We start from the raw sequence: 18,596 nt of genomic DNA on the forward strand, positions 1-18,596 counted from the left end.
TAATCATATTCTATCGGATCCAATTTCCCTATCCTGTGGCACAAGGCAGGGATGTCCCCTGTCCCCTCTTTTATTTGCCCTAGTGATGGAGCCACTCGCCCAACGGATTCGTCAGAATCCCAACAAAGAAGGGCTTCCATCTGGCGTTGTGCAGCACAAAATCTCATTGTATGCAGACTACTGCTGTCTATAACAAATATTGGTCCCTCCTTAACTTGACTTTTTTTAACCTGGGGAGAGCGAGACCCTTTTTCGCCCATTCTCCCATGTATTTTAATGTGATTTCTGAGCTTTGTGTTTATTTTGGTTATGGAGCCTGACAAACTCCATAGGCATCATCTTTTACATTGTGTCACACAGCACCTTCAGTGCAGTTGCACAGGGAAGTCTTTCAGATTTCCAAAAGGTTTAAATACTTTCTCTGGGATAAACTACTGTTTCCCAGAACAGTAAAGTTAACTTGACTTTACTTATATTTGTACATTTCTAGAGCCAGCACACACTATCGTACAATAGGGTGCTGGCGGGGTTACCTAGTATCCCCTTTGTCTAGCTTCTCATGTAACATTTATTATGTTACCCTTTCCTCACTGAATGGCTGGTGACAGTGGTTTCTTTTTTACTACCGTGGTGTGCATTTACCGCGGGCTATGTTCGCAGCTACAGTAAAGCACCCAAGGGTGCCATTTTTGTCAAAATGGCCCCAGTCTTCTTTTTTCACAATTTATTTGTGGAAAGGTCCTTCTTGAGATTTACTCTGCGCGCCAAACCATGTTTGGTCCCTTTGTTCGTATTGTCTTTGGCGCGATTCACAAGTGAAGCCTGCCTCTGGCTCCAGGGTGTCTGTGGTAGGCAGGAAGTGAGGCAGGTGCCCAAAACTCCCTGTGCTTAGTCTCCTAGGAGACCCAAATGCACTCTGTGATTGGCTGGCTGGCTGGCTGACTGTCTGGCAAGGACAGCCACCCTGCTGGGTGACTGACAGCTAGGCTGGAATGAAAGGGAGACAACTGTATAAAAGTCGAGTCCCCCGGACTCCCAGGAAGCAGGACTGACTGAGGCTCAGCCCCCTCAACAGAGTGCCGGACCCAGAAGCAAGGAAAGTCAATTTGGACAGCCAGGAACTGCAGTGTTGCTATTTGCGTTAGACGCAAGGAGCTGAAACGCCGAACAGCCACTGAAAGTGAAGTTTGTCGTTTGCAGGTTTTGACCATCCCAGTGCAGTACAGGAGTCCCCCCGACGTCCTCCCTCTTGTCCCCACGACTGAGGCCCAGGAACAGTGAGATCTGCAGAGCTGCACAGGAACAGGAGTCATCTGCATCTTTTCTTCATTTCAAAGGTACTGTACAAAGTCTAAGTTAACGTACCTCTTGCTGTAGAGTTGCTTGCATCTTCTACTACTCACAAGTCTAAACAGCTTATGTGTGGCCCTACATTGATTCATCTTTTTATGCTGTGTATGTATGACCTAAAAAGTGTACCCCACCCTACTCTTCTGTTGAGACTTTTTCAATCATAGTTCTTAAGAGGGTGTGGATTTATTAGGTGGATATCTTCCTCCTGGATGCCCCAATTGCTGGCATTCCATCATACCTTGCATGCAAATGGGCGCTCTGTCTCCTTCTGCTGTATGGAGCAGTTCGGTCATGCATACACAGCTGCAAATGAAAACGACCTAAGCAACACTCAGAATCGTGCTGCAATCTAGCCCTGAAGAAAGTGGCGCAACTATATTTGTCCACTGACACGGTAGGCTCTTTACGGTCTTTTCATAAGGATGTACTAGAGACATGGTGAAAGGCCAGAGATCAACCCTTCCAACAAATTGAGGCAGGAGATGGACTGAACCACAGTTTTAGTTCAAGAAAACAGAAACATACTGTGGAATCGATGTGGTTGTACTCCTGTCTAGAAATATCAGGCAGTAGTCCCGTTTAGCTGTGTGTCTTTCACCTCATCCATAGACTCCAACTGAACAGTTTTTCTGAACGGGGACATCACCCTGTTTGTTATAAAAATCATAAAAAATCAATATCCATTTGTTTTTATGTTTTTATATTTTTCTGCCAAACAAGGAAAACAAGTAAAATATACTAACTTCTTCATTTGTAAGGCAGACGACACCTGCCTTGATGATTATGGCATGTGCCTATTAAATTTATTTTTGAAAAACGAAACCGTTCTCCTAGAGTGTGGTAGAAGACTAGCGATAGGGCAAGTTTCTTCTTTACTATTCCCTAACCCTAGATAAGCGGAGCAACCAGCGCAAACTAGGACAAGAAATCAAGAAATACACAAGGGCATAGTTTAGTATGGTTGAAGGGCAAGGTAGACAAGGGCCACAGTTGGTGAGTAATGTATGCCATACCTATTCCCCCCCCCCCCAAACCACCCTCTGTTCTCCAAAAGGGTTACATGGGCGTAAAGTCCTATCCCTAAACTACGTTGGATGCAGGCAGCGGGCAGCTTTGAAGACAGGATCTTGCTCAACGAGACCTTCCGCCAAGCGATCCAGTGGTGGGGCACCCGCGTGCATCTGGCGGCTGGTATGGACTTCCAGACCCCAGCACATCAGGAGACGGTGACAATTCACGCCTCCCTGGAGGGATTGGGAGCACACACCAGAGATTTCCATGCAAGAGGAGTTTGGCTCCCGGAGGAGAGGTCACTAAACATCTATGTCCTGGGGCTCCGAGTCGTGTTCTGGGCCCTCAGGTCATCCCTCCTGTCCCTCAAGGGCAAGGTGGTAAGGATCTTCACCGACAACACCACCACGATGTTCTACATCCGGAAGCAGGGAGGCACCAGATCCCGAGCCCCATCCAAGGAAGCCCAGGATCTGTGGCACTGGGCCGTCGCCCAAGGGATGTTTCTGGTATCCTTCCATCTGGCAGAAATAAAGAACACTATCGCTGACTCGCTCAGCAGGGAGCTGCGCTCGGGCCACGAGTGGGAACTGCGTCAGGATTAGGTGGATCTACTTTTCCAACGATGGGGCAATCCCTAGATCGACCTAGTCGCGACGTCGACGAAAACCAAGTGCCGGAGGTTCGCCAGCTGGTTTCCCCAGCCGGGGAGCATGGGCGATGCCTTCTCATTCCCCTGGGACGGCCTGCTCCTGTATGCGTTCCCACCGTTGCTGCTGCGGCTCAACCAACTCAGACGGTCCCGGTGCAGGATGATCCTCGTCGCACCGGCGTGGCCGAGGCAGATCTGGTTCCCGGACCTTCTGGACATGTCAGCGCCTCCCCACCCCCAGTCAAACTGCCGACGGATGCGGATATCCTCGCCAGAGAAGGAGGCACCATCCTCCACCACGACCCGGGGTCGCTTAACTTGCAGGCCTGGCTCCTGCAGCACTAGAGTTTGGAGGGTACGATATCCCGGCGGACTGCAAGGAGGTGCTTGCAAAGGCCAGGGCGTCCTCAACTCGCAAGTGCTATGGACACAAATGGAAGAGGTTCTCTGTCTGATGCCGTGCACAGAAGATTAACCTTGTGTGCATTACGGCCCCTCAAGTGCTGCCGTACCTACTGTATCTGGCCAAGGCGGGGCTAGCTCATGCCTCCATCAAGATGCATCTAGCAGCGATTTTCTGCTACACCGGAACTCCTGGGCGATCATCTCTGTGGTCTAATCGCCTGGTGAAGGAGTTTATGAAGGGACTGTTCCAATCGGTCCCGCTGGTGAAGGCTCCGGCCCCGGCGTGGGAGCTCAAAATGGTGCTGAGCAGGCTCATGGGGCCGCCATTCGAGCCACTGCATTCGGCACCGTTGAAGTTCCTATCGTGGAAGACAGCGTTTCTTGTGGCCATCACCTCCGCACGACGAGTGGGAGGGATCCAGACCCTCTCCTGCAAACCACCCTACCTGACATTCGACGGGAAGAGGGTTGTACTGAGGATGCACCCCTCCTTCATGCCCAAGGTGCCGTCGGACTTCCATCTCAACAAGCCCTTAGTGGTACCTGTTTTCTTCCCGTCTCCTTCGTCGCCGGCCGAGAGGACTTTGCACTCGCTGGATGTGGCTAGAGCGCTGAAGTTCTACGTGGACCGCACAAAGAGTTTTCGGAAGACATCACAGATCACAGCTGTTTGTGAACTTTGGACCTGTGAACCAAGGGAAGGCCCTCTCAAAGGCTTCCATTTCCAGATGGCTCTCTGGCTGCATCATGCATCGTCACCGGTTGGCAAACCGACTGTTGGCTGGCCGTCAGAGAGCCCATTCAACCAGAGCGATCGCTGCTACCACGGCGTTCCTGTCTGGTGTGCCCTTGCTGGACATCTGCAGGGCTGATACGTGGAGGTCGACGCACACCTTCACGAGATTCTACTGCATCGACTGGGATTCCAGGGAGGAGTCCAGAGTCAGCCAGGCAGAGCTGCGCAACCTGTTCGCCTGAAGGTGGGCCTGGTGAGGGGGTAAGAGATGCTTAATGTTGAGTTGATGTAAATGCTTAATGTTGAGCCTTGCCACCTCCCGTGGTTGTTCATGTGTGTACTGCTATGTATTCTTGTAATCATGAGCATGTGAATCCATGCCAGACCCCATGCTGGAGAAGGAACAAGTTACTTACCTGTAACTGTTGTTCTCCAGCATGGGTCTGGCATTGATTCAAATGCGAACCCTCCCTCCTACCCCTCTGCGGCTCTTCTCTTGGTCCTACTGCCACTTTGCGTGCTACCAAATCTGAAGATGGCTGCCAGAGGAGGGGCTTAGGTAGAGGGCAGTCATTGGCTGGGGGCAGTATGACCCAGAGACCAGTGATTGGTTATTTGGAGAAAGACAGTTCAGAAACGAAACTGAAACTTTCTTTACTGAGGATTCCCAGCCTGACGACGGGGAATATTCATGAACATGTGAATCCATTCCAGACCCATGCTGGAGAACAACGGTTACAGGTAAGTAACTTGTTCCATCTGTTTTTTTTCTGATGCTTGTGGATCTGCTTAGAATCGCATGCTGTGCATATAGTCCGACATCTAGTAGAAATCAGAGCATTGCATCTTTCTTTCGAAGATTGAAAGGGTACTTCGACATGGGCATGACTGTAACACTATTTCTAACGTGACGTGTAGTGTACCCAAAATCCCTTGCGTCGAGGTCCCTCAGATTGTTTTTTTCTGCCAACCTAGTTGGTCGCCTAGGCAGAGCTCGCAAGAGTGTTATATTGCTAAAGTTGTCCCCACGACCTACGGTTATCTAGTCTCCCGACAAACCTTTTCGACGACTGCTTCGTGGGTTTCCTGCCACCGATGCATCTACAACTACGACTGTCGAACGCGTGGCCTTGGCCCTTTCAGGGAGAGTGGGGCCCTGGGTTTATTCCTCTCTGAGAATGTATTTCCTTCACTGCGCTCTTTCTCTTCTTGGTCTGACTGCCGCTACCCTCTGCAATGGAGAGGACTCCCTTTAAATTCTGCCCGTCGTGTAACAGCAAGTTTCCTTGGAAGGACACCCATTGCCGATGCAATCGGTATCTTCCTCGCGACCACAATGAGTGCTCATGCAAGGGCTGTAAGCTCTTTCGACCAAAAACGTTGAAAGACAGGCAGACTATACGGTGGGCGGCCTACGCTATGCAGGCTGAAAGCCTTTCCCCCGTTGGTGCTGTCGCTTCGGACGACGAGGAATCCGTCGGCAGTCATGGTTCTAAATTGGAGGCCATCGATCTCTCAGCTGAGCCCTCAGGCTCCTAAATGCCCGTCCCTGACACAGGCCACCGTCACGGTTATGGGGAAATCGCACGCGGGCCCCATGAGCACCCACGCACCATGTGTACACAAGCACACAACTCCTAAGGCCTCTTCGACGCAGTTGTCAAAGAAGCGCACAGGGCCGCCAAAGATTTTGACGGTGCCTTCCGAACCTTGCGGTTTGATGCCCTCCACGCAACCGCTTTTGCGACATGAGATTGGGCATACCTTTGGAACACCCTAAAAAAACACACTGTTGCCGACACACCGTCCAAGGGCGCCTAAGGCCTCAGCGGAGTCACCGAATGCGCATGGAGACCCTCATATACAACAGCCGAAAATTTGCGAAGTCTTGCGACTATCATTTCGGCGACCACAGTAAAAGGCACCCCCTCTTGTTGAAAGTATTATTCTGAGGCCCCCCAGCCTCTTTCAAAGGCCTTATTGGGAAAATCTCCCCCTTCTGGACAGCCTTTTCCTCCTCCAGACCCTTTTGACTCTTTATGGACTCGGGAGAGGTTTGAACAATACATGGACAAAATGGCCCAGTTCATTGACTTTTCAGACCGTTAAATTACACCCAAAAGACCCTGAGGAGGAGGATTCCTGTGTCATGACCCATAGAACACACCCCTTCTGGACTTCCTGGTCTTTATCGCGGCGGGGCTTGTATTTATTACTACTCCCAACATGGCCTTGTCACATGACTCGCCTCGCACCGGCCTTACGTTGAACACAGCACGTTCCATAAATATGCCACGCCCCGCGGGCCTGCGCGTCTCAATGCTATCAACAGGTACTGACTAGACGCGTGTTTGCTGCTCGACGAATTCTCTATTTCTTAGTTCCTGGTCCCTAATTCTTCTCCTTCCACCCTTCCCTTCCAAATTGCTCCTGGAATCCTCGCATATTAGCGACCGTTACCTCCTTCTTGGACATACTGTACCCGCGAGTATCCTGGAACTCTGAACGCACGCTGGAGTCGGACGAGACTCGTGCGAGCCTATACAAGACCCGATCGGCCCGCAAGAAGAATTTTCCTACGGAACTGAGCAAGAAGCGATCTCGGGTGAGACGGGGGGAGATTTACGACATCCTGCCCCATTCCTTATAAATTGCAGAAACTACCCATCTCTGCACAGGGACACCAGGAAGATATCTTGGAGGTTCCAGATGACTTAACACCGGATGATTCTTATGAAGACCTTAATCCTTTTGCATAAGACCCGACTGATCAGGACCCATACTGGAATCTGGATCAGGTGGAGGATCAAGGCCCTTGGCTATCACCAATGCATACCCCTGACCCGGACGCCATCTGCCTAGATCCCCCTTCTCCTCGACAGAGGGATTTGTCACTGGTTAATGGCCAGATGTTGTTTAATGCCATTTTAAAAAGCGCAGCACATGAAGCTGCTCTAGACTCAGACTTTGTGGAGGATATCCTCAAGGAGAAGGCGCAGACTAGTCAAGCCATCCCCTTACTAAACTCTATAAAGAGGTGCCTGGCCCCTTCCTTGCTGTCCCCATCTCACACTGGCGGTCAACCCCCCAGGTTGAGAAATGATTCTGCCCATCATCTTTCGACACCCTCTACATCAGGGGTCATGGTACACCGGACTCCTTGGTGGTTACTACCATTCGGAAGAGAGTAGGGGTTCCGCTGTCCCCGGCGAAGCCCCTGTGGGCAAAAACTGTAAAAAGCTTTATGCCCTGGGTAAGCAGGTTACCGCCTCTGCTGCCTACTCGACAAGGATCACAAATAACACTACTCTCCTGGCAAGTTAAGTGATGTCCAATGGGGTCTAGTTCAGGATGGTCTTCAAGATGTTCCAGAGCCCACCCGATCACGCCTGCTGGCTGTCGTGGCTGAAGGCAGACAAGTAACACTTAACATATTGAAGAACTCGCTGGACTCGGCTGAGACAGCTGGACAGACCTTGGCCTAGGGGACCTTACTTAAGACATGCCTGGTTGAAATACTCTGGCTTTAAACCCAAAACACAAGCCTCTCTAATCTACAAGCCAGTGGAGGACTCCAACCTTATTGGGAAGGCGGTTGATGACGCCTTAGAGACGGCAAAGAAAGAACACGAAACACTAAAGTCGCTTAGCCAGATCACGGCTAAACCCTTCCACCAGCGTGGAAGCTCTTACTCATGCCGCTCATTGTGTTGCCAATCCTTTTCCCGCTTGCCCCAAGGACAATATCATCAGGGAATACCCCCTCGTCCTCCGGCCAAGGCTCATCTGGTAGCCTCCAATACCATCATTCGTCACGATTCACAAAAACAAGGTGGTTTTGCGGACACACCCTCGCTTTGCGCCTAAATTTATCTCAAAGTTCCATGTAAATGAGTCAATAGCACGATCCACCTTTTTCCAGTACCCCACTAAAGTGGCGGAAAGAAGCCTCCACACACTAGATGTGAGGAGAGCAGTAATTTACTTTCTAAAAAGACAAAGCCACGAAGGAAAACAAACACGTTCTTCGTATTAGTGGCAGCTGGTAGAGAAGGGGGCCCTGTCTCTAAATCAGCAATTTCCAAGCGGATCGTAAAATGCATCACACTGTGTTATGCTCTTGCCAAGAGAGATCTACCCTTCACGCCATTTATTGAAAATGTTCCTCTAGATTCTATTTGCAAAGCGGCAACCTGGAGTTGTGTACACACCTTTACACAACACTACTGCCTAGATACTCACTCTAGGTCTGACTCAGGTGGGACAAGCAGTGCTAAGACATCTCTTTGCAACTGTTCCTTCACACATCCCATCACCATCTCTAGGTACTGCTCGCTAGTCTATGCACAGCATGTGATTCTAAGCAGATCCACAAGCATCAGAAGACATGCATTACTCTCCGTAATAGCATTTCTGGTGATTGTATCTGCTTAGATTCACATGCGCCCACCTTGCCTCCCCTCGTAGAGTAGAAGGACCATAGACCTCTTACACCTTCTGTACTCGCTCACGCTGACTATAAAGATCCCTCACAGCAGAAAAAACCCAACCAGAGGGACCTCGAAGCGTGAGGGATTTTGTATACACTATACGTCACGTTAGGAGTAGTGTTAGTCATGCCCATGTCGACGTCCTCTTTCGAACTTCGAAAGAAAGATGCAGTACTCGCAAATTCAACACAGTGTTGGACTATATGCACAGCATGTGAATCTAAGCAGATACAATCATCAGAAATGCTATTACAGAGAGTAATGCATGTCATAGTAATTGTGTGACAATATTTAACTAGAATTTATACTTGCTCTAGTGTTTATTGCAAAGGCCTGATACATTATTGTATATTCTTGTACTTGCCTGTATAACTTGAATTATTGTTGGTGTTTTGTGTGGACTCATTGTAGCCCTAGACCATCCTTTCAGCCCTTCCTGGGACTAAACCTTGCCGCTATGCAACCTTACATGGATTGGGGTTTGCCTAGTCCTCAGTGTGTCCCTGTTCACCATAATAGGGTGTTGAATGTGGAAATCCATAATAGGGGGCTGAATGTGGAAATCCATCTTAACAGGCATCCTTTGAGTTTGAGCGGGACTTGCTGTGCATCCTCTGGCTTCACGCTTCTTATGCTTCTAAGGCACCATTCTGTTTATATAATGGATGTATGATTGCCATTGTTTGTCTTGAGTGTATGAACTACTACAGTATTTATTTGAATATATTTCATTATAATAGTTGCATTGCTGTGGAGTGACCGACTACACCGACTGGGAAAATACAGCATTCTTCAAGGAAAAAGGTGTCCCTGGGAGCTGTTGCAGTCAAGTGGGGAATTGTACTGAGGCGGAAATGAAGGACAAGAGCAAATTCAAAGACAAAGTGTTTCAGCAGGTGATTTTTCAGAAAATGCAGTGTAATTGGATAGCTTCTTATAGTTTGGTGATTTGAAGATTGTAATTGTAATAGTCATTTATATAGTGCTCTTTCCCTAATTATATGGCCTCAATGTGCTGTGGTTGAACGCCCTTGTGGACTGAAGTCCATGTTTCAGAGATTCTAAGAGTTCAGTGTGTGTGCATTCTGCCAGGTTAGGATTTAGGAGGGTTGGCTGGGCCCCAGTAAGCAGCCCTGAGGTGTAGGATGAAGTGTCCTAAACTACTGTTCCCTTTTTAAAGTGTGGGGATGGGCCTCCAATCACCTTAACCCATAGCAGGCGCACCACTTAAGAAGCAAATGGTGCATAAAGCAAGTTTATTGTACAATCGTCTGGGGAGGTGCTAGATGCCGCTGTGGAATCAAACTAACCTGAGTCTCCTCGAACCGCATCGGTTGACACATTATATACATTTTTTTGCAACAGTTAAAATTCCCCCCAACCCCCGCCAACACACGCTATTGGGCAATACAGAAGAAATCCAATCTTTCTCCAATTCTCATTAGTTAGATTTGTCTTCACTAGCATCTTCAGCTCAAGTGTACAGCACACCCCTTTTTAAGATTTGTCCGTGGCAGGTCATAACATCATACAATTGCACATTCACATAGACCGAACTCGTCTGAGACCTAACCCTAAATGTAATTGCACATGGCTTGCACGAGTACGTCAAAGAACACGAGGCGGCGCAGAATAAACAGGCTCCATTTAAACTGTCGATATCCATCTCACACACCCTGACTTGCTTGCGTCATTGAAACATTCTAAAATAAACCACTTCCATTCAACACTCCTGGCCTCTGGCCAAATCTCAATCAGAACACAGGGAGTATCGATCAACTCTGTCCTCAGGTGTCCTTCACTCAGCGTTTGTTGGTCAAAAACAAATGGCTGTATCCCTCTGCAAGCTCCCATGAACTGATTACATCTGCCTTTGCGATACTGCCAAGCCATAAAAACCATGGGCCGGCCTGTTGGCTTGCCATCTGCTACGGTCGTCGTTACTCACTACCTCTTCTCTAGCCTCTGAAACCCTGCAAAGCCAGTTCCCAGACACTCAGAATTCATCTTGCGAACCCCTGACTGCAGAGGTGAACACATTTATAAAGAACACTACATGCAGATTTTAAATTCCATGTGTATGTATATCAGTGAAACAAGAGGTGATGCCTGGAAGGTTTCGAATTAATCTTTCTATTGTTTATAATTCAATTTTTTTATTAGAAGTTGTAACATTTTCAAAGAACAGTATCACAATAGCGTTATGCTGTTCGGTGTCACACCTCAGTTTTTGGAAATTTTAACACAAACAAAACATAGCCTCCCCACCATCCTCTGGGTAGCTAATCAATGTGCCCCATTAGTCCAGTATGTTCTTTTCCGTTGACTGTATATCAGTCCCTTCCAGTAAGAGGCCGTTCTTTTCATACCATCCATGCATTTCCGCAGTCTGCGTCAGAGGTCTACCTGTGCTTATTGCACCCACTCATTGTCTTTGGGACTGGGCACTCGTCCACATTCGTCAGGCTTAGGTACTCTTCATACTGACATCTCCTCAGAGATCAGTTCCCCTTGGGCCTAGCTTGGCCTGCTAGCAATTTCTATCATGGTCTATATTTGTCTAGGAACACTGACCATTCCAGTTCCCTTGATGGGGTGCAGTCGGGGAGTTGTCCCGTCAGATTCTCCATCACGTAGATGTCTCTGGCCTTCATGGCCCATTGCTTCTCACCTGGTGGGGTCTCCCTTTTCCACCCTGCTGCCACACATGCCCTTGCGGCCAGCAGCAAAATGTGCACCATGTTGGGAAGCAGTCTCCATTCACCCTCCTCACTTTCCATTCCAAACAATACCAGCATGGGGTCCGGGTCTATCAACTCTGTCTAAGGTCTTTATCCATCCCAGGACCTCCTTCCTAAATCTTTTTTCCCACATCCCCACCACATTTGCCAGTAATCAGCCCTCTGACCACACCCTCTCCAGCATCTAGGGTCTATTCCCGCAAACTTTTTAGATAGTGTGACTGGTTCCCACCCCCATCTGTACAGGAGTTTGATTCTGTGAAGCTTGTACTGACAAGCTATTGAGGTTCTATGGGCATTAACACACATCATTTGCCAGAGATCACTAGTCCGCTCCCTACCCATGGCCTTCTCCCACCTTTTTCTGCACATGTCGACTTCTCCTGCTTGAGCCGATAGAAGCGCCTGATAGAATTACGAGATCAGTCCCCCCCAACCCCACTGTTCCACTCAATACCCTCTCTCTGTCCGCCAGGTCTCTTAGCAGGGCTCCCGTCCACCTTGCTGACATCAGTACCCCTTTAAGCTGTAGGTATTTAAATATTGAAAGTGGTCCTTTCCCTAGGCCTTCCTCTAGTGTTATGTCCACAAAGGTTTTCCCCTTCACCAGTTGGCCTACTTTCTCCAAACCTGCGTTAAACCAAACCTGGAACCTTGAATGGTCTGGGATGTGATCTCTTATTGGGGGTGCCCAAATGTGGCTCAGCAGAGATGGCTAGGTCGTAACTCCTTTAATCTCCCCTTTAGTCCTCATAGGGCCAGTAAGGGGCCGTGCCTTCTCACTATCTTTGGGACAGTGTGTGGCGGGGCCCAGAGCCATTCTCCATAGTGGCCCGTCTCCAGGTGTAGGTTTCAATTTGAACCCATTTGTTTTTCGCAATCTAGCCTAAGGTTGGTGACCAGTGCTCTGAACTGCATATCGAGTAGTCCTACTCCGCCCCTCTTCTTTGGCTGTGTGAGCACCTTCTATGAGACCCTCTGCTTTTGCCCCTGCCATATGAATTTGTTCTTTTTTATTGCCACAAAATGGGAGTCTGGCATCTCAATGGCCAGTGCTTGGTAAAGGTATAATAAAAGAGGGAGGGTGAGCGTCCACCAAGCCTTCAGGTCTCCAAGTGCCCATAGCATGGGAGAGAAATTAACCTCCTACAATTTGTCCAGGTCCCTTGGTATCCGTATTCCCAAGTATTTTGTGTTATCTTCCTCTAATGGGATCCACAGGTCTTTCCATTCTTCTTTGCGCCCCCGCACTGCCTTGCCTGTGGGGAACAGGATTGACTTGCCCACATTTACTTTAAACCCGGACACCCACCCATACTCCCCTATAATCTGGAGCGCCCTCCGGGCCTAGCTGGCCACCTTTTGAGATATGGAGCAGTATGTCATGCTGAGTTTGTGTTCAACACCTCCCACTCCTATACCCGCCACGTGTTCATCTTGGCGTATCTTTGTGCCCAGAGTTTCCATCACTAGCGCAAATAGTAGGGGGGACAGTGGGCAGCCATGTCTGGTGCCCCTCTCTAAGTCTGATAACCCTGGAGTGTTTTCCCATTCACCACCACCTGTGGTATAATAGGGTTCTGCATATATTGCCCCTATGGGCATCATCCAAAGCCCACCTTCCGCAGTACAGCGAACAGAAATCCCCAATCTATTCGGCCGAATGCCTTCTCGGCGTCAAGGCTCACAAGCACATAATCCCCTGGGTTTCCAGCTATGTGTTCCATGAGATTTAGTGTTTTTCTTATCGCGTCAGCGCCCTGTCTACAAGCTATGAATCCGTCCTGATCCTAGTGCAGCAAGAGTGCCATTTTCGCCTCTAAGCGGGTGGCTAGGATGCATGTGAGGATCCTTCTCATCGACATTTAGCAGGGAGATGGGGCGAGGTACAGCTCGCTGGGACCCTCCCTTCCTTAGGTATCACAGAGATCCGTGCTTTGCTGAAGGATGCGGGGCAGTGCCTGTCTGAAATATATTGTTCTATACCTTCACCAGGTGGTCTAGGAGGACCCCTGAGAACCTCTTATAAAACCCTACGGTATAGCCGTCCTCACCTGGGGCCTTACCACCGGGGAGGCGAGAGATTGCGTTCAGTACTTCCACCGTTATAGAGCTCTCTAGGTGCTCTACGTCAGCATCTGTGAGCTGCACTATGTCTATGCCCCCCCAGGTATGCTTCTGCCCTTCCGGTCGCTTCTGGGGATTCTGACTTGTATAGATCCTTGGAAAAGTGGGCGAAACCCTCTGCTATGTCCACAGACGAGATCCAGGGGGCCACCATTCGTCCGTTCCAGTGTTACAACCCATCTTTCCGCCCTCTGAGCCCGGAGTCTGGCCGCCAGGAGCGCACCAGCTTTGTCACCTTTCTCATAGTATTTTTGTTTATGGTATTTAAGTTTACACAGGGGTTCGCCCAGTTTTAGCTCTGAGTTCTGCTCTTTTTTTCCTTCATTTTTTCCAAGCACTCCTCGCCATCCCCTCCCTCTACATGCATCCTCGCCTCGCCCTCCATTATTTCATGGCAAAGCTTGTCCTCTCGGAGCCTCCTTTCTTTTTTTCTCTGCGCTCCTTCCCCGATTGAGACCTCGCCATGTGGCTTAACGCCGCCTCCCATACTGTTTTTAAATCTGTGTCCCACGTGTCATTCATCTCCAAGTACTCCACAATATGCCCCGACAGCTGATCAGCAAATACTGGGTCCCTCCAAAGGTGGTTGTTACACCTCCAGCTATTTTCTTTTTTTTTTTTTTTTTTTAAATTTTGTCGGCAGAGGTTCACAAGGCACTAACGTCAAGGCAACAAACAATTAAATCAAGCATAGCATAAAACATCATAATGGTTACAGAATACAGTTCCAACAGTGGATATAGAGCATCAACAATACAGAAGTACACAGCCAAAATCACGGTGCATGGGTAACTGTTCGTGCTACAGCTGAGTAGTTATCGGCAAGCAGGGTGGGCTTAGTGAGGGACATCTGCACCCCAAGGTATCTCACACCCTCAGGGGCCCAGTGCAGGGGATACTCAGTGGTGGGCTGCAGGGTAGCTTTAGTGAGCGGGAAAATCTCTGATTTGGAATAATTAATCATAAATCCAGAGCGGGTGCCGATCCGGGTAATGTCTCTCAGTATGCGATCCAGATGGGTTGTGGGATCTCTGACGTATAATAGGACATCGTCAGCATATAGGGATATTATTTCAGGATCGTCAACCAATCGTACTCCTTTAAGCGAGTGTCGTGCTCGGATAAAGTCCGCCATCTGTTCTATCACCAGTGCGAAAAGGATCGGGGAGAAGGGGCAGCCCTGTCTGGTGCCTCTGAATAGAGTGAACATCTCGGATGTCAGACTCGTACCTACGCAACGGGGGAAGTGTACAGGAGTTTAATGAACCCTATCATGTTAGGGCCGACACCCATTGTTTCGAGGACCAGCCACATATATTTCCAGGAGACCATGTCGAAGGCCTTCTGAGCGTCCAGCGTAACCGCTAGGGCCTGGACGTCCTGGTCTATACGGGACATGACATTGAATAGTCGCCTGATGTTATGTGAGGTGGACCTGCCGGGGACAAAGCCTGCTTGGTCCTCTTGTACCAAGTGCGTCATGATGGGCAGAAAGCGGTTAGCAATGATCTTAAAAAGATCTTTGTGTCTAGGTTCATGAGGGAGAGAGGTCTATAGGACCCGCACTCGTCCTCAGGTTTACCTGGTTTGAGCAATACCATGATGGCCGCTTCCCGCATGGAAGGGGGAAGGATAGCGGCTCGGAGTGCCTCATTCCATACCTCCAACAGCCGGGGGGCCAGAATAGCCACGTGCTCACGATAGAAGTCCGCCGTGAGGCCGCCAGGTCCCGGCGCCTTGCCTATGGGCAAGTCTGAGATAGCCGATACTATCTCGTCTAGTGTGAACGGGGTATCCAGCTGGTCTCGGGTCTGTGGGGAAATTTCCGTGGTTGGGAGCTGGTCAAGGAGTTCTCGCATATTTTGTTCAGTGTGCTCTACGGGCTGGGAATAAAGGGATCTATAGAACTCAGTAAATATATCAAGTATTCGATGGTCCGCCCATTGAGCGTCACCGTTCTGATCCATTATGGAAGTGTTCTGCGTGCGGCCCAGTTCCCGCCTCACAAGTGTCGCAAGTGTCTTGCCGGGTCTGTCCCCCTCTCCATATTTCCTAGCGGCCTGCGGGCAGCTGAAATAATGAACTTCGCTGGTCGCTAAAGTGTTAAACACCTGGAGCTCGTCAGAGATTTGGGCCAGAGTGGTGGGGTCAGACCCGGAGGAGCAACATTGCTCCAACCTCTTCAGTTTGGCCTCAGATCGCCCGAGGGCGGCTCTAATAGCTTTCAACACCCCTGCCTCATGGGAAATAGACATGCCCCTAATGTAAGCCTTGAAAGCCTCCCATCTGACCGCGGCGGTCGTGTCTTGAAGAGAGTTAAGCTCAAAGAAGGACTCAATGTCCGCTAGAATCTCAGATTTAAACACAATGTCTTTTAGAGCTTCAGACTTAAAGCGCCAGGTGCAGAGTGTTGGTATGGGAATTCCCAGCCCCGAGGACAGTATGATTGGAGAATGGTCCGAGAATGTGCGGGGCAAAATGCGTGTATCCTCCACCCTACCCATAACCTCTCTCGAGACCAAAAACCGAACTATCGTGTACAGAAGAGTAATAAGTGTAGTCCCGCTGCTGGGGGTGAAATGTTCTCCAGGCGTCACAAATATTGAGCGACTGCATGTGGCCATGCAGCCTGCGCGCCGCGCCAGACAGGGCTCTGGGTGTAGTGGCAGTTATGTCCAGGGCAGTGTCCAGTATAAGGTTCAGGTCCCCCCCCATATGATCTGCACCTCCACGAAGCCCAGCAGTATGGTAGTTACAGTGTCAAAGAATTCCGGAGAGTCTACATTGGGACAGTAAGTGTTAACCAGCAAGTACTCTTTATTGACCAGTGTGCAGTGTATTATAACATAACGACCCTCAGGATCAACATAGCTTTTATGCAGCACAAACTTATTGATTTGTGGATCATTGTGAGAACGCTCCTAGATTGTGTGGAGTAAGAAGTAAAGAACCTGGCAGAACCCCATGATGGGGCAACAGCCCTCGGAATGAGGCCATCGGAGTGTGTCTCTTGTAAAAGCAATATCTTGCAATTGTGCCTGTTAGCATATGCAACGATCTTGCGGGCCTTAGTGTGGTTGCTCAGCCCCCGAATGTTCCAGGACATTATGACTGTAGCCATTTCAGAGGTAGGTATCTACAGACACAGTACCCATAAATCAGTGAACATCCCAACTCCTGTGATGGTATGAGCTCCCAGAGTTGGAACAGCAAGTGGGCATGGGGCCCTTCAGCATGCGCGCCGCGAAACCTTGTGTGCCTTTTTGTAAAACAAACCCTTTCCCACCCCCCACCCGCACCACTAACCATGGATCAGCAGTGTAAAGATCACCCACCCCTAACAACGCACAGTTGGGCCGTCCCCAACCTGGCCCAAACTTCCCCAAGGCCCAACTGGGGCCAACACACCAAAAAATTTAGAAAAAACAGTGCAATCGCAATGGGGTGCGCCGTTGCCATGCACCAGCACGCTTGGAGCCAAATGGCTCAGTTGCAAAACGAGCAGTGGTGGCGGACTCGCGGCGCAGGTCCCACCCGCGAAGCGGGTAATCGGGGACCGCACACGTTGCCCCCACGGTTCCGAAATAGACCAAAACATTTTCGACAGTCGAATATCGTACATCCCCGCATCCCAAATGCAGGGAACGGGGTATTTAGCTGAGAGATTAAGGACCTGAACAATAGGGGGACAGAAATTGAGGTAGGACAACGGAACAATGTGAGACCAGCTTTGAAGAGTGCGTAGTAAGGATGTGTGCACAAACGCTGCAGCACGCACGGACTGCAGGGGCAGAGCGTCACAGTGAGCATCGCAGCCTTACCAGTACCAGAGTGCAGATTGAGTAAACCAGTGTCCACAGTCCGTGCCAATCACATTTGAGTAGCGTCCACTCAGTCTTCTCCAGAGCCCTGAAGCGGTATTTGCATCTCGATGAATTTCACCACCTCGTCCGGGACTGTGAAAAAGTACAATTTGCCATTATGAGTGAGCTTGAGACGAGCCGGGAATAAGATGGCATACGGTACATTGCGTTCCCTGAGCATTTTCTTGACGCCAAGAAATTGGCGTCTCTCCTGCTGAACCGCCACAGAAAAGTCTGGGAAGATCCTGATGACATGAGACTCCAGTCGCAGCTCCCCTTTCTCCCACGACAGGCGAAGAATGAGGTCCCTGTCACGATAATTAAGAATCTTGGCAATAATGGGCCTGGGGATGTCGCCAGGTCGGGGTCGCGGGGCAAGGGCCCGGTGAGCCCAGTGAGCCCACTCCACAGTGAAATAAGGGGAAAGGTCTGGATCCCTCAGCAAGTCCTTCATTAGTTGTTAGACTGCATCTTCCATGCGCCCCTTCAGGGGAGTTTCAGGGACCCCAATGATGCGAAGATTGTTTCTGCGGGAGCGGGACTCCAAGTCATCGCATTTTGCTTTAACACTCTTCATGTCCCGTGATAAGGTGGCCACTGTGTCCTGAAGTACGTGTATCGCATCTTCATTAGTGGAGATCCAGCTTTCGGCCTCAGTAATTCTCGATCCAGCCTGATCTACCCGGGTCTTGAGCGAGGCGACATTCGCATTGATATTGTCGAGCTTCTCATGAAAGGAGGCAAAGTTCTTAGCCATCGATTCCATCATGGCAGTGAGGTCAGGTGCCGCCACCCCCGGATTAGGGTCGTTGTCAAGTTCTTCCTGCGGAGGCGACGTGTGGCTCACCTCCGGTCGAGGGACCGTCTTAGTAAATTTGTCCATAGCACCCCCTTTAGCAGCTCCTTTGGAGCGACTCGACATGGCCGGGACCAGAGGGCATGACAAAGCTCGGTCGATGAAGCCAGCGAGTCGGGTATTGAAGAGCTCCCGTGAGGGCATGACCACAATCCCTGCTGGCTCGCGCCAGGCAGCCCAGCCAAGGCCCCCTGCGGTCGCAGATGGGGCGCCGGCGTGCCTCGGTTATCAGCGGCCTAGGCCCCTAGCGGAAAGGACCGTCCGGCGGGACCGGGGCAGGAGTGAGTCGGCCCACAAGTGTAGTGCGTGCCCCAAGGTGCCAGGGGCAGAGCAGCCAGCAGCGAGTCCAACAGGAGGCACCC

General features: G+C 50.0%; 1 protein-coding gene across 1 annotated transcript in view; it reads left to right on the forward strand.

Moving 5' to 3' along the window:
* Nucleotides 1-18,596, forward strand: part of TSPAN6 (tetraspanin 6) — a 543,340-nt gene that overhangs the window by 297,477 nt on the left and 227,267 nt on the right. Inside the window, exon 5 of the mRNA XM_069612959.1 lies at nt 9,388-9,543. Within this exon, the coding sequence (XP_069469060.1) occupies nt 9,388-9,543 (156 nt within the window). The remainder of the gene's footprint in view (nt 1-9,387; nt 9,544-18,596) is intronic.

Source organism: Ambystoma mexicanum, chromosome 5p (assembly GCF_040938575.1).
Source record: "Ambystoma mexicanum isolate Mex_15411 chromosome 5p, UKY_AmexF1_1, whole genome shotgun sequence".
Classification (NCBI taxonomy): domain Eukaryota; kingdom Metazoa; phylum Chordata; class Amphibia; order Caudata; family Ambystomatidae; genus Ambystoma; species Ambystoma mexicanum.